The sequence below is a fragment of the Callospermophilus lateralis genome, chromosome 8, assembly GCF_048772815.1.
Source record: "Callospermophilus lateralis isolate mCalLat2 chromosome 8, mCalLat2.hap1, whole genome shotgun sequence".
Classification (NCBI taxonomy): Eukaryota; Metazoa; Chordata; class Mammalia; order Rodentia; family Sciuridae; genus Callospermophilus; species Callospermophilus lateralis.
In genome coordinates this window covers 64357664-64374380 of record NC_135312.1, presented here as the reverse complement: position 1 = coordinate 64374380, position 16717 = coordinate 64357664, and the positions used below count along the sequence as shown (strand labels likewise).

Sequence of the window (16717 nt, the reverse complement as noted above, 5' to 3'; positions counted from 1 at the left end):
ATCACCCCAACAGTTTGAAGAAGAGGCAACAGAGAAAGAGAGTGGGGATATGAGAACAGAAAGGTGCTGACCACAAGGAAAACCTGTTTACAAATTTTTCTTTGGGATCAAATCCTACTAGCTAGATGAGAAGAGTACACACTGATGGGGCCATGCCCCGCCTGCCTGGCTAGCCTTTTAGGTGTAATTGTCTGGGTTCACCTGCAAAATATCTTAAGTCTGGGACTTTGTTCAAGGGCAGAGTCCACAGGGCCAGACTCCAAATAAGTAAAAGGGGAAAAAAAAAAAAGACTAATGGCTGATGTTCTAGTTTCCTAAGTGTTCCACTCTGATAAAATCTGAGTATGTCACTGAAATGAAAACAATCCTTGTTTATAATAAGAAGGAATTTAATTCACTCAAAACCAGAAGGTAGAGGGGAGGAGGAAATAATGCAACACATGTTTAAAAATATAAAATTTATTTATGTTCATGGTAAGACAGTTCACATTCTGTACAAGGTTACCAGAAGAGATAATACTCAAGAGTTTACAGTGGTATTATATTGCTATCCAACATTGCTTATGCTATTTGAGTTAGGGAATGCTTATTTCCCCCCTTTAAAAATATTTAAGGCTCAGTTTCCAAAAGGTAATGATACCACTTGTTTTTCTGCTTAAAAGACCAGGAAGATCTGAGAATAAACCACTAAGGGTGGGAGGGTGAGGGGCGGCTTTCAATCATTCATCCTGAAGATACCCAATGTGACTTTTTTTTTTAAGGTTCCTTATATTTGCAAATGTGTTTGGTTACAAAAACAAACAAGTTGGTAGATGGAAGGGGATCTTTAGCATACACACAAGAAAAACTAACTAAGCTATTAATCACCATTGCTGGTTGAAATGTGTTGTGAGTCTCCTATACATAAATACACACACACCTTTACTTCCACTCAATTTTTCTTTGGTGAAGCTTACCAAATAGTATTACTGTCCCAACACACTAGTGAAAAAATAATTTATACTTCCTTTTGGCTTTCTGGTCAGGTCACCACAAAGTTGTCCTTCATCCTAAAATACAATGTTCCATTTTTCTTTTCAACTTTGCAGTAACACAGAACCCCAATGGTAACCTCACATTGTTGTGTGACCCCCATTGTGTAAGTGAGGAAAAGCAAATTGTGGACACAGATAGTTGGGATAATTTCCAAGAATTTGCCCTATGTACGAGGTTCTAATACTCCCTAGAAGCACTTGTCCCTATAAAAATATTTCATTCAATCACCAATGACACCATCATTTTACAAAAGGCAGAATCTGTTTTGCCTCAGTCAACCACCTTACAATTCATGAGGCTAGTGCTCCAACAGCCTCAGGAAAGCCACAACAGGTCACCTGTAGGTTCTGCCTCTGGCATAAAGAGGTAGAGACAATCATCCTGTAGAAAATATTAACAATAAACAAAACAAAATAATAAAATGAAACAAACCCCCCTCCCCAAAAAACACTTCACTTCTAAGGTAGTTCTGGGAAGCCGAGTTTATCTACAGGGTAGCATCAGGGGTGGCCTCAGTCTGATTCCGAGTTGGGAGATCCGTTGCCCACAATCATTTTGCTATAATTCTTCTGCTGCTCTTCCTTAAAGGTGTCCTTCACCTTTGCTCTCTTCAGCCCTCCATCCCTGGGAGAAGAAAGGTAAATTATGAAAGACATTCTCTGGTAATGATGTAGAAGGGTCACGTGTTAATATTGTATCATGGCACTTAGGCAACTGGTCAGCCAGGGGGCAAAGGGCCCTGGATCTGGAAGCAGGCAGACCACATTTCAGCCTCAATCTACCAATACACATTATTTTAAGGAAGGATGATCTCCCTAATGTTTGGTTAAAGTAAAGAAAGATACGTCCTCTACTTAGTTTCTTTTTAGAAGTTAGGGCTACTGCATTCAATATTTGAATTAAAACCTGGATTATGAAAGCCAGGATTTATTTCTCTATTTTTTTTCCTTAAGGAAAACAAATATTGTTTTTTCATCCACCTGTGTCTTACTGGAAAACTATACAAACATTTTAAAATATACCCACAATAAATGGTAAGAATGATGTGTATATGTGTGTAGATACACAAGTTAATCATTATTTAAATCTAATCCCATGTTTATTAAGATTTGTTCCTAGACAAACACTATATTTCTAGTATCTGCAATTTACCATGTTCCAAACAGACTTGGGCTAAAAACAACCAAATCATAAATTGCATCCCACGAGCAGTTAGTCTCTAAGAAAGCATCATCCCCTCATTCAGAGCCTGTGAATCTCCCCAGAGTGGTGAATCGCAGACCTGCCTGGGTTAAGAGGACTCTTCCTGCCTTTCCTTCTCTGGACTACTCAAAGAAACAACAAACTGAACAGCTGGGAAGAAACAGGGGGCCACCCTCTCCCTACGGTTCTAATTCTTAGATTTTAACTGTTCGGCACAGTGCAGACTGAGAGGCGCTTACTTTATACTGTGAATGTTTAATTTTTCACCCGGTTAGCATCAGTGTTTACCAAGGGCTTTCTGATGGTGATGAGTGATCACACGTTAGCTAATGAACTCGATGCCATGAGAACGGAACTTGACCTTCATGCAGACAACTGCCTGAGACCAGCACAAAGTTCTGGCTTGTAAAGTCAAACCTAAGGGACAGCCCACTAGCAAGCCCTCAATTTAAATGTAGACCACAGTCCACAAACTGCGCAGAGGGGTCAGTTGTGGGAAGTTTCCATGAAATGAAAAACATCTTTAGGTCCCCAGGATTGTCCATAAAGCCTTTTTTATCCAAATGAATCGCCTCTAGCTAATTCATAGCATTTGCATGAATTCTGAACAGTGTGAGCTAAGGAAGGGAAGGAGAGTCAAAAGGACCTTTCTCCTTCTGTGAGGTCCAGGATAAAAATGAGCAAAAATTTGAAGTTAGAGATGTTTGTCTATGAGAAGCCTGACATTATTTTTGTATACCTCTCCTTCCAAACACCCAAACACCCAGTAAACCTCACACTGCTCTAAGTACCCCAACCGTGAGGTGTTACCTCTAGAGACTTCAGTCTTCCTCTATTCCCATTTAAAATGGCAGTAAATTAGTTCTTAAGAAAAAAAAAAAAAAAGCAATAGCTATATGTAAGAACCAGTTTAAGATCACACAGCAGTTTTCATTCAATCTACAAAAAAATGTCAATTTAGCCAGGCATGGTGGTGCACACCTGTAATCCCAGCAACTTGGGAGGCTGAGGCAGGAGGATCATAGGTTTGGGGCCAGTCTCAGCAATTTAGCAAGGCCCTAAGCAACATCATGAGGCTCTGTCTCAAAATAAAAAATAAAAAGGGCTAGGCATATTGCTTAGTGGTTAGTGCTCCTGAATTCAATCCCTGCTACCAAAAAAAAAAAAAAAAAAAAAAAACTAGACAGAGCTTGTGTGCTCCCTTCCATCTCTCTCTCTCTCTCTCTCTCTCTCTCTCTCTCTCTCTCTCTCATTGCACAAAGAGGTCATGTCAGTGAGGGGAGAAAGCAGCCCTTTGCACCACAAAAGGAGACCCTCGCCAGAAATGGCCACATGGCAGCCTCCATAACTGTGAGAAAACTGAGTGCTATTTAAGACCCTCAGTCTATGGTATTTTGTTATGGCAGCCCAAGGTAACTAATATACTCAACTGTATTCAGTCATTCTCAAACAAACAAAAAATGAAAGCCATATAGTTACCCTAACTAAAATATCTCACTCATTTCCTTTCTTTCAAGTTTTTAAGTTTTTCTTTAATATAGTTATAAATGGAATTAAATATTAACAAGCTTGTCTGTAGCTCCTTGCCTCACCCTCAAATCCATTCTACATTTATTCTTCAGTAAAAGAACCCTACATTCTAGCTAAGGACATGGCCACCTACAACAAAGACTAAATTCCCCAACTTCCTTTGCAGCTGGGTATCAGCACCTAACTTGAGCCCTAGCCTACTGATACAAGCGTAAGTAGCAGGTCCAACTTCCAGCGTGTGCTCTTAAAGATGGGTGCATCCCTATTTTCAAATTTCTTCCTGATCGCCATTTGAGTATTCACTAGGTAGAGTTGGAGCAGTCATCTTAGACCATAAATTAGAAGCACTTCTTGAAGATGGTAGAGCCACACAGATTGAGCTGTTGTACCACCCAGGACTGCCCACATTTAAGTGAGAAAGATAAACTTCTATCTTAGTTAAGCCATTGTTATTTTGTATAAACCACAGTCACTTTTGGCTTAGCCTGTAGCTAACTGGCATAAATAAGTAACATCAACAGTGATTTTTTTAATTAAAAAAAAAATAATACTCTTGAAAAATTTCTTACCAGGGAAGTTCAGTCAATCCTCCTTGTACTGCAATAGCAGACTTAACCCTGTTAGCAAACTGGACTGCATCTTCTCCTTCCTGGTTGGGAAAAAAAAATCTTTTTTAAGTACACATTTAGGGTACAGAATTTTTAAATAACACCTTAAAATATCTCATAATCATTTATATTTGTTTTAAAATATAAGATTCATATTTCAGCTCAAATACTTTCTATTCTGAGTCAAGCATAACAAGTATCATTTATTCTATCAAGAAAATGCAGTGTTTTATTAATTTTTGAATCATGAGTATATCTTTAATATGTTTTTTATTAGTCTTACCCAAAATATAACATTCCATATTATCTGTAGGCTCAATCAACCAAAAGCAATTGTAAAGCTCTTACGGAAAAGAATCTCTCAATATAAACTGGCTTGAATTAAAGAGCACCAAACACAGTATTTTAAAAAAACAGCTAGGTGCAGTTGTGCACACCTATGGTCCCAGCGACTTCAGAGGCTGTGGTGAGAGGATTGCAAGTTGGAGGCCAGCCTCAGCAACTTTGCTAGGCCCTAAGCAACTTAGTGAAACACTGTCTCAAAATAAAACACAAAAAGGGCTGGGGATGTGACTCAGGGTACAGTACCCCTAGGTTCAGTCCCCATTACTCCCAGGAAGGAAGGAAGGAGGGAGGGAGGGGAAAGAAAGAAAAAAAAAACTAATTGCTGAGAAAGCAGAAAGGCATGATGAGAACGATGAAGACACCTGGGGTTTTTTTTTTTTTGCCTTTATCTGATTAGACAAAGCACCAAGACCAAGTGTTATCTAAGAAATACCTCTTTAGTCATGGGGGGCATGTACCACACATCACAGACGATGGCCCAACTGGTCATCATGCGAAGTAAGTAGCTCACCATGTTGTACTTACTGCTGTTCCAAAACGCATCCCCAAATTGAGGGTTATACTGAGAAAAAAGAAAGGAAAATACATCCCAGTTACAAACCAAATGGTGGCTTCTCTTATTCAACCCAACGTTTTTAAGGGCAGGACAAACAACTCTATCAGAACCCCACTTTCCTTCAATTCTTTTTGATAGAACAATCACAAAAAATTTACCAGGCCATCTAACACTCTGACTAAAGCAGACTAATTTTCTAAATAGAGTCCCAGAACACGGCAAAAAGAGGGTTATTTATGTGCCTATTAAACATCTGTCTCCATATGTAACGGGAAGGTCACTGAAAGCAGAGACAGTGTATGTTCTGATTAGCACTAAATCCTTAGCACTTAACATAGCTACACACACACACACAGGAACAGAGAAACAGAGCACGTGACAGCAAATGGGGCAGAGCGTAAAGAACTGATGAATCTGAGTATACCAGTTTCCTCATTCTTGAAAAATTTAGATTTGTAATTATATTAAAATAAAGTCATCCATCTAAGGCTTTTTAAAGAAATCTGTTTTAGCAGGGCACAGTGGTGCACACCTATAATCCCAGTGGCTTGGAAGGCTGAGGAAGGAAGATCACAAGATCAAAGCCAGCCTCAGCAACTTAGTGAGGCCCTAAGCAATTTTGCAAGAATCTGTCCCTAAATAAAATATAAAAAGGGTTGGAGATGTTGCTCAGTGGTTAAGCACTCCTGGGTTCAATCCCTGGTACTAAAACAAACAAACAAACAAAAAACATCTGTTTTACCTTAATTGCAACCGGATGTATGGTTCCTCCAATTTCAAAACTTCCCTTTTTAAACATCATGACTGAAGTATTATTGATGCAGGTTCCTGCAAGGGTGGATAGGAGCGAGGAAGTTAGACATCTTTTTAAATAAATTTTAAAATGAATTACTTAAAAAAAAATTTTAAGTTGGGTGCAGTGGTGCACACCTGTAATCCCAGCTGCTTGGGAGGGTGAAGCAGGAGGGCAGTGAGTTCAAAGCCAGTCTCAGTAAAAGTGAGGTGCTAAGCAACTTAGTGAGACCTGTCTCTAAATAAAATAGAAATTAGGCTTTGGGATATGGCTCAGGGTTGAGTGTCCCTGCCCCCTGAGTTCGATCCCTGGTATCCACCCCCACAAAATATTAAATATATATATATATGCGTGTGTGTGTGTGTGTGTGTGTGTGTGTGTGTGTGTATGTGTGTGAATGCTGTAGATGGACACATGGACACAATACCTTTATTTTATTCATATATTTGTTTTTTTTTATGTGGAGCTGAGGATTAAACCCAGTGTCTCACATGTGCTGGGCAAGCACTCTACCACTAAGGCACAACCTCAGCACCAAGGAATTACTTTTATATAAAATACTTTAAAATAGCAAATGACAGGCATTCTGATAACATTTCACAAATCCATCCCTGCTTAAAGGAGTAAATAAACTTAAACGCTAATAGTTCTAAGCAGATTCATAATAACAAACTTTTACTTTACTATTAAATATTTATAAGTACAACTTCTCTGCAACAGGTGACAACTTTGATACTTTTAAAATACCACCCTTAAAATGACAGATAATACAGATAATACCTTTCTAAGTTTATGACCCAGAAATATTTTTAAAATAAAAAAGGGATCCCCAGCAGCACAAAAAATAAATACAATAAAGTAAAAAAAAAGTAGCATGACTCCCATCAACTCAAAAGAAAGCAGAAAATGAATAGCTCCAAAGGTCATCCCATCCTAGACTGAGAATGCCAGTTCCAGAGTAACTATTCCTCACACTCCTGATCATTTGTTGTTATCAATGATAGTTTGGCAGGCAGTCTCTGCTCTTACCTTCAGGAAAGATTAATATGGGTAGTTTTTTCTTATCAGCAATGTGTTCTTTTAGTCTGCAGAGAAAAACAAGGAATCAAAATTTTATCTTTAAAAATGGAGTCCTTTTTGATATTCTTCACATTCTACTAGTGTGAATAAAATTATAAAGCAAAGAGGAGAAAGGAAATAAGAAATTAGGAAAGGAAACAAACTCAAGTTGTTCCCTTTCTTTAAAAGTGTAAGAAGATCTGCACTATTTCAATTTCTCTAATTTCAAAGTGAATGATTTTCAGTGCCTTTTGCCCACTATTAAAAAGCAACTCTAGGGGCTAGGGAGGTAGCTTAGAGGTAGAGCACTTGCCTAGCAAGTGTGAGGTCCTGGGTTCAATCCCCAGTGTGGCAGGGGTGGGAAGGTAGTGAACTCTAGACAGTCATGTGACAGGGGGTCACCATGTTATAGCTTTCTGTTCTTCTCCATGTACTTACATTTCTTTATCTGAAAATGGAAAGATTGATTGCTGGAACTATCTACATTATAGCAAGAGACTCCTTAAATGAGTCAGGCTGAACTTTTCTATGAAATTCATACCATAAAGCCGAGAGAGACTGACACCCTTCCAGGCTTAAAGCTTATCCTCTTTGTAATTGGCCCTGTATTCCCAACTCTGCTCATCAGAAGCTGGGAAAAGCTGAGGTACAGAGATCCGGCTGCCAGAGAGTCCCATTGCTAAATAATCTCAAGATAGGGAACACTTTCCAACCTGAAGCAGATTTCAACAAGTACTTTTCATTTAAGAGCATGGGCCACCTTTGTGTTTATGGGCGCAATGACCAGAAAGCCTTCAGTTAAAACCCTTGGGCAAAAAGCTGTTTCCCAGCCAAAGTTTCTGGTAGCTCCTTTCCAGCCCTAACCCCAGAGGTTCTTTCTTCTGCCTTTCCATAACGATCTTCTATATAGTTTGGATAAGTGCCCCCAAAGGCCCACATATGAAAGTTGGTAGCCAGTTTCTGGCATTATTGGGTAGAGGAATTTTTAGGAGGTGGGACTTAGCAGGAGGAAGTTAGGTCATTGGGGTCCCACTCTTGAAAGAGATCCTGGGACCCTGGCCTCTCCACTCCCTTTTGATTCCCAGCTGCCATGAAGTGAGCAGGTTTCTTCCGCCATGTGCTTCTGCCATGATGTACTGTGATGCCACAGACCCAAAGCAACAAGGCCAGAAACCTCCAAAACCATGAACCAAAATAAACCTTTTCTTTATTAAGTTGATTATCTCAGGGGTTTTGCCACAGTGAACTAACAAAAGATCATTAGCTCCTTCTATAGCTGGATTTAAGTACTAGCAGTCATTCAGCTAACAATCAATTATCTGTTTATTCAGGAAATAGGGATCAATTATTTTAACTTCAAGGAAGTAATTTTAAATTTTCAAAATTCAGTGACTGGACTGTTGTCAACATCAGTATAGTGACTATACCTAAGTCATGGAAAAATAGGCATAAGAGCTTTCTAATACCATCCTATATCTCACTGTGTCTACAGAATTTTTTTTTTTTTAAATCATGGTAAGTAAATCACCAGAAAAAAAAAAAAACTACAAATAGGGCTCTATATGTTTTAGTTTTGACCCATAGTGAGCTTTGTCTTCTTTGGCCAAAAGACCCAAATTCATCTGTTTTATGCTACCCAAATGAATACTGAGTCATCTCACTGCTTACCTCTTAGTAACCAGGTGTCGATCCTTCATTTCTGAGCGTTCAAACCAGACATGTGGACAAGCCTTTACCATAGCTCTCTGAATAATTCCCATCAGTCCACCATGAACCTGGCCAACCTAGAAGTGCCATGAGAAAAAATAATAGTAATAAAGTCAAAGCTATCCAAAGAAAGCTTTATTTACTTATTTATTTAGTTAACTACCAATACATTTCTATTTCCTGCTCAGAGAGGCAAGATTAGTTGCCTTCTACTGACTGAATTTTTTAGTGTGATCAAAGCATTTGTAAGGCCATATGTAAGCAAAAATATTCTTTATTAGCAGTTTTTAATTACAAGTCATGTTGCTACACCCTAGATATTCTCTAGTTTTCAAAAATAGAGGTGACTTCAACTTAGTCAAGATTAAAGAAATACAAATTAAAACTTTTCTGAAATACCATTTTAAGCCCCTCAAACTGACTAAGATTTAACAGCTTAACAGTTCACTTTGATGCAAGGCTATGGGAAACAGGCACTCACACTGCCCAGGGAAAGGAGAGAGGATTATAGCACCAATGGAAGAAATGTGGCAACATCTTCTGAGATCACATATTCATTTATCCTTCATGTTAATAATTCCTCTTCTAGGAATTCAACCTGAAGATACACATTCAACTAAATGAAAACACATATGCACTACCCATGTTGACAGCAGCATAGTTCACAATTGCCAAACTATGGAACCAGCCTATGTCTATCAACAGAGGAATGGAGAAAGAATATTCGGCACATATATACAATTAGGTTTTATTCTGTCAAAAAGAATGAAATTATGCCAGGCGTGATGGTGCACACCTGTAGTCCCAGCAACTCAGGAGGCTGAGGCAGAAGGATTACAAGTTCAAAGCCAGTCTCAGCAATTGAGCCAGGCACTAAGCAACTCAGTGAGACACTGTCTCTAAATTAAATATGAAAAAGGGCTTGGGATGTGGCTCAGTGGTTCAATCCCCGGTACCAAAAAAGAAAAGAAAAGAAATTATGTCATTTGCAGGAAAATGGATGGAACTTGAGAACATTACATTAAGCAAAATAAGCCAAACTTAAAAGGTTAAGTGTTGTATGTTTTTTTATCATATGTGGAGATTAAAGAGGAAAAGGGGTAAGAAAAGTTTGTGGCATGGGAAATCTCATGAAAAATAAAGGGAAATCAGTCAGATAGAAGAAAAGGACTAGGGCAGGCAAGAGGGAATACTGGGGAATGATACTGACCAAATTATTTTATTATTTTATATGCATGTACAAGTATGGAACAATAAATCCCACTATTATGTACAACCGTAATGATGCACTAATAAAAATATGGAAAAAGGGCTGGGGATATAGCTCAGTTGGTAGAGTGTTTGTCTTACATGCACAAGGCCGTGGCTGTAATTCTCAGACCACCAAAAAAAAAAAAAAAAAAGGAAAAAAGAAAAAGAAAATACATATGCAATAAATCACAGTATTACTTATTATTTTAAAACATTGGAAACTATCTAAATATAGGAATTTGATGAATAAACAATGATCTATACATACAGTAGAAAAACAGCAAAGTTGATCTCTATAACTGATAAAAAGTGGTTTCCAAGAGATAAGTGAAAAAGCAAAAGAACAAGTAAGTAACCTTTGGACTAAGACCAAAAAGGAAATGAGACATATGCTTTTACTTATCTCAACAAAAAGAAATACAGAAAGGATAACCAAGACCAATGAAATTGGGAACTTAAAAGGAAGAAAGTAGTCCAGGGATTTAAGTTAATGAAAGAAATAACAGAATTTAAAATGGAATATAATAATATAAGTAGTATGATGTATCACCATCATTATTCTGTAAGAATAAGAAGAAACTGGAAAAGTTGTTACTGGTTTGACAGAAACTAGGTATATGGAGGCATAGTATGTATAAGTTAATAAAATCTTTCTACATTTTCTGATTTTCCAAACATGTGAATGCATCATTTTCAAACTATACCAATAAATTAAGTTGGGGTGGGGGGGAGGAAGGAATGGGAGAGATGGACATGGAGGGGGTGACATGTCTCTGAGTATACCTTTTTTTATGGAGGCATGTTAATAGCCTACATGTTCAAAAAATAAATAAACCAATAAGGATTGGAATAACAAACTGAAAGCAAGCTAAAGGAAATGAACTCAATAATGTGTCAAATGAATGAAAGAACAGCACTGAAGGAAGAGGAACAATCCAAGACACTTACAAAGATTGTATCTGGTAACCTACCCTCCATCTTGGAAGGCATAGAAAGAATTGTAAAGCATAGGCTGGGGATGTGGCTCAATCGGTAGCGCGTTCGCCTGGCATGTGTGTGGCCTGGGTTCGATCCTCAGCACCACTTACAAAGATGTTGGTGTCCGCCAAAAAAAAAAAAACTAAAAAATGAATATTAAAAAATTCTCTCTCTCTTAAAAAAATTGTAAAACATCCTAAACTCTTCTTCTTTATTTTATTTATTTATTTTTTGGTTTATTGTAGTAAAATAATAAGCAATTCTGAAACTATTTAAATGGATTACGGGATTATGAAAATGAGTAAATATGTTGATATTGTAAGGAATTAGAGTTTTCACTATAAAAAAAGGGAAAGCAAGATAGAACCCTATAAACTAAATGTATTGGTATAGACTCAGATTTCCAATTTAAATTTAGAAACAAATATTAAATATAAATATATTTGTGCAAGGCACAGGAGCACATACTCGTCACTCTAGCTCTTTGGGAAGCTGAGGTAAGAAGATGGAAAGGCCAGCCTGGGCAACTTAGTAAGACCCTGTCTCAAAAATAAAAAATAAATTAATAAAAAGTAGGACTTGAGGCCAGGGTTGTAGCTCAGTGGTAGAGCACTTGCCTAGAATGCATGAGGCACTGGGTTCGATCCCCGGCATTACATAAAAAATAAATAAATAAACAAATAAAATAAAGGTATTGTGTCGATCTATAACTAAAAATCAAATCAAAAGTAGAACTGGGGGGAGCTGTGGCTCAGTGGTAGGCACTTGCATAGCACACAGGAGGCCCTGGGTTCAAACCCTAGCACTGAAAACAAATCAAAAAACAAACAAAAACTGTCTTCTATTATAAAAAGTGAAAATTAAAAAAAAAATGTTATTTATTCTTTTTAGTTATACATGACAGTAGAATGTATTTTGACATATTGTACATGCATGGAGTATATCTTCCCATTCTTGCGGTTGTACATGATGTACAGTTACACTGGTCGTATACTCTATATGAACAAAGGAGAGTTATGTCCGATTCATTCTACTGTCTTTCCTATTGTCATCCCCTCTCCCATCCTTTCATTCTCCTTAATCCAAAGTACTTCTATTCTTCCCCAACCCCTCTTATTGTGTGTTAGCATCCGCATATCAAACAGAATATTCAGCTTTTGGTTTTGGGAGATCGGCTTATTTTACTTAGCATGATACTCTTTAGTCCCATCCATTTACCAGCAAATGCCATAAAAAAATAAAAAAAATTTCTATGATATTAAATCAAGACAACGGGCTGGGGCTGGGGCTCAGTGGTAGTGCACTTGCCTGGCATGTGTGAGGCACTGGGTTCAATTCTCAGCACCACATATAAATAAATAAATAAAGATCTATCAACAACTAAAAATCAATTAGGAAAAAAGACAAATATTTTTCACCTTACAGTGAGATGGCTAGAACACAAGAACTCAAGTGATAAAGTAAATGAGGCATTACGAATATGAATATGTAAATGTATATAAAGGTATATGTAATATCCTTTATTATAACAACTTTTCTGTATGCTTAAAAATATTTATAGGGCTGGGGATGTGGCTCAAGCAGTAGCACGCTCGCCTGGCATGCGTGCGGCCCGGGTTCAATCCTCAGCACCACATACAAACAAAGATGTTGTGTCCGCCGAAAAACAAAAAATAAATATTAACATTCTCTCTCTCTCTCTCTCTCTCTCTCTCTCTCTCTCTCTCTAAAAAAAAAAAAATTTGCAATTTTTTTAGAAGGAAAAATAGTTTAGAAAAGTCATTCAGTGAAATAATGGATATGTTAATTAGCTTGATTTAAAGATTCCAAAGTATATGCGTACCAAACATCATTCTGTACACAATAAATTTATTTAGTTTTTGTCAACTAAAATGAATTAACTTAGTCCAGACTCAGTGGCACATGCCTGTAATCCCAGCAACTCAGGAGGCTAAGGCAGGAAGATCCCAAGTTCAAAACCAGCCTCAGCAAAAAGCAAGGCCCTAAGCAACTCGGCAAGACCCTGTCTCTAAATAAAATACAAAATAAGTCTGGGGATGTGGCTCAGTGGTCGAGTGTTCCTGAGTTCAATCCTTGGTACCAAAAAAGTAAATAAATAAATAAATAAGTTGATTTAAAAAACAACAAATCATTGAGAGAAAAATCTTTAATGTTCCTTTGATAAGTAGTTTATTTAGCCAGTTATGACTTCCTCAGGTCAGCAATACAATTTCCCTCAACTTCTGCCTTGTACCACCTCCAATTAAGTACCATTGGTCTTATATTTCTATCACTTGACCCCCTAGACAATTTGCAGTTGCAAATCTTTGCTTTGCTTAAACCTCACCCCCAACCCCAGTACTGAGGATTACACCCAGGGGATGCTCTACCACTGAGTTACATATATCCCCAGCCCTTTTTGTTTTTTATTTTGAGACAGCATTTCACTAAATTGCTGAGGTTTGCCTCAAACTTTCAATCCTCCTGTCTTAGCCTCCCAAGATGCTGAGATCACAGGTGTGCACCCTGTAGTTACAAAGCGTTTTTAAACCTTGGCTATTAATGGAATTACAGTTATTTATGATCAAAAAGTATGGATGGTACCAACAAAATTCTGAGGCCCTGAGTCACAAATGCATTATTCTCAACTTTGTTGATCAGGAAATAGAAGAAATATAGTCTCAGAAACACAAAATTATGATTAAGCAGTGCTAGTGTGATATGTCTCCCAGAAATCAATATTGGAAATTTAATTGCCAGTGTGACTGTATTAAGAGATGGGGCTTAAATGGGAGTGTCTAGATAAAATAAATAATAAAATAAATTAATGCCATTATAAAAAAGGCTCTCAAGAGCAGTCTGGTACATCTTGGCCCTCCCACTTCTACCATGTGATAACATTGGTGAAATATAATCCATCTGCTCTCTCTGAAGTCCAACCCACCAGCAAGAGAATATGAACAGATCCACCAGGACCTTTGTGCAAGCATTCTGTTCCACACTCCACCTCAGGTCATGGTTAACTACCATGAAGAAAAGCACATCTTCCATTATTGTCTAGAATTCATCTGACACGTAAAAGAGATGCAGGAACTCTCGACAAATATTTCATGGCAATAGAAAACAAATATTTGAAAAAAATGCCAGAATGTGGTTTTGTGCATCCCCATGAAAGGGTATTTTAAAGCCTGGTTTTACTGTGTGCTTTGTGGTTTGTTAGTAGGGTTGTTCTGTTTTCTTTCCCTTTCTTTTCTTTTGAGTCTGTGGATAAGATCTGAGAAAGATGATATAGTACAAATATTTGCCTTTCTTGCTAGAGCCTCATTAAAGAGTCAGATTTTTTTTAATTGCATATACATCCCTGAAGGAAGAAAGAACTAATTGACAGTCTAGGGGATTTGTACAACTCGAAGAAGAAAGACTCTAATGTTGCAAAGTGTTATTAAATATTGGCAGGGATTTTAGAACCAAAATGGAATCAATTTTACCAAGTCCTACCAAGTTGAAGTATGTCTACCTTTCAGTAAGTTAATTATTCACTACTTTAAATATTAATGTCTATTCTCCTTCTTTCCTTCCTTCCTTCCTCCTTCCCTCCCTTTCTTTCATTTCTTTCTTCAGGGGATTGAACTCTGGGGTGTTTTACCACTGAGCTACATCCCCAGCTCTTTTTATTGTTTATTTTGACACAGGGTCTCATTGAGTTGCTGAGGCTGGCCTCAACCTTGTGATCCTCCTCAACCTCCCCAAATCACTGGGATTACAAGTGGGTACCACCATGTCCAGTCTATTTTCTTTTTCTTGCACCATCTCTTCCTCATGTAAATCTAGAATGCTTTATACAACTGCAATAATATAACCCAAATTTCTAATAAGAGACTAACTTTCAAATTTATCAAAAAGGATAACAAATTTGAGCAAATCATAAAAGACACAACCACCAGAATTACCAATGGACTGCTCTTACCATAGCATAACATCCGTCTGTGGTCAAGATCAAAACATCTATTGGAGAGGTGTGGTTGGCAACGCAAATGCCTCCCTTCTGGGGTCTGTACTGCCTGCAATTAAAAACAATGGTAAGTACTAACCCTCAGAAAACAGCCATTGTTTTGCAGAAAAGCATGGAGAGGCTCATTTTTTAAAGTATACTTGGAGGTACAGGAACGACTATCTTAAAAGGTTATTTATAGGAAATAGGGTAAGGAGGCCTATGACTTTCCCTTTATAATTCCTAAATTTTTGCTTACTTAATTGAAAGTATTTTCATATGATTTTGATCTTCATAAATACCACTTTTACTGGCTTCATGGTGATTCAGAGAGTAAATCTTTACCCTGGCTTCCTCCCTCTTCTCCCACTACAGCAGAGGTCAGCAAACTTTTTTGATAAGAGACAAAGAGTAAATACTTCAGATTGTACAGGCCAAGCACTCCCTGCCACAATTACTCAGCTCTACTGTTGTGGCACAAAGGCCACATCAGATAATATGCAAATAAATGAGCATGGTCTGGGTTCCAATAAAGCTTTCTTTACAAAAGACAGAAAGAGTGTCAGATATGGCCTGTAGGCCCTAGAGTTAAATGAGAATTGACATCAATAAAGTAAAGTATTTTTGTCAGGCTTATTCATGGAAGAGGGAAACAAACACATAATGACTTTAGTATATTTTCCTTAAAATTAGGAGCACTTCTATGATAAGTTAGGATCACCTATCTATGTCATTAAAGCTCCTTTTCTGTAGAAGATGTCTCCTCTGATCACACTCTGTCAGAGATTTTCTTCTATTTCTCACCTTAAAACTCATAGCCCAATAGATAAATCACATAATTTAAAAAATTTTAAGGGGCCTTTATGTTAGTAACACATGGTAAAAATCAATTGGTTTTCTGAATGTTTCCCTTCTACAAATGAGTCAGAAAGACACCGCCAGCCAAAAAGAGATGTTTGCTCTAAAACTTTTAAAACAATGATTTTTTAATTAACTAAAATTGAATTCACAGAAATATAATTTAAAAGCAATTAGAATAATTATCATTTAGCTAATAGCCTTCCTTAGCTACCTTTATACTCTTTGTTTGGGGGTGAGGGAAGGAGAATGTAGTATTTTCTTTTAAGGATCAGTTATGGAATTTTAGAAGTGGCAAAACTAAAACCAAAAAGGGAGCCCTTGGATTCCAACAACATCAAAGCCTGTGAATTTCATTTTCTAAATCAGACAGAACTGGCTCAAAACTGGAAACTTATTATATAATAAACTTATTATATATACACAACCAGTCTCAGAGCTCCCATTTCTTCCATGTTAAAATGGGGTAACATGCCCATCCCATAGCGTTGACCTGTGAGAAGCACAGGGCCTGGCCTGAACTTCCTAACTGCACAGTTAGGACACTCACTTGTTATGATAATGGATGGTGCCAGAGAGAGATCTCACGCAGATGCGACAGCAAGTCAGATGTACCAGTTCACTCAGCCAGTTTTTGAGTCTGAAAGAATAAGAAGTCATTTTATTGTGCAGTAATGGGCTCTCCTAAGAAACAATACAAGAAAATCTTTAATGTGCTCATTCACAACAGCATCCTGTGTTCTATTCCATTGAAAAAGCACAGTACAATTCTTACAATCTCATTGATACATCTGGTATTAGAT

The 16717-nt window shown here is 37.5% G+C and overlaps 1 protein-coding gene across 1 annotated transcript in view; it reads right to left on the bottom strand.

The window, feature by feature from the left end:
• Positions 1 to 443: 443 nt before the first annotated feature.
• The window catches only part of Gpat3 (glycerol-3-phosphate acyltransferase 3), a 60481-nt gene continuing 44207 nt past the window's right edge, over positions 444 to 16717 (bottom strand). The window contains exons 6-13 of the mRNA XM_076864289.2: positions 16465 to 16554; positions 15033 to 15126; positions 8798 to 8913; positions 7100 to 7155; positions 6020 to 6105; positions 5155 to 5283; positions 4338 to 4417; positions 444 to 1659 (exon numbers count right to left, since the gene is read on the bottom strand). Coding sequence (XP_076720404.1) covers positions 1548 to 1659; positions 4338 to 4417; positions 5155 to 5283; positions 6020 to 6105; positions 7100 to 7155; positions 8798 to 8913; positions 15033 to 15126; positions 16465 to 16554 — 763 coding nt within the window. The 3' untranslated portion in view covers positions 444 to 1547. The remainder of the gene's footprint in view (positions 1660 to 4337; positions 4418 to 5154; positions 5284 to 6019; positions 6106 to 7099; positions 7156 to 8797; positions 8914 to 15032; positions 15127 to 16464; positions 16555 to 16717) is intronic.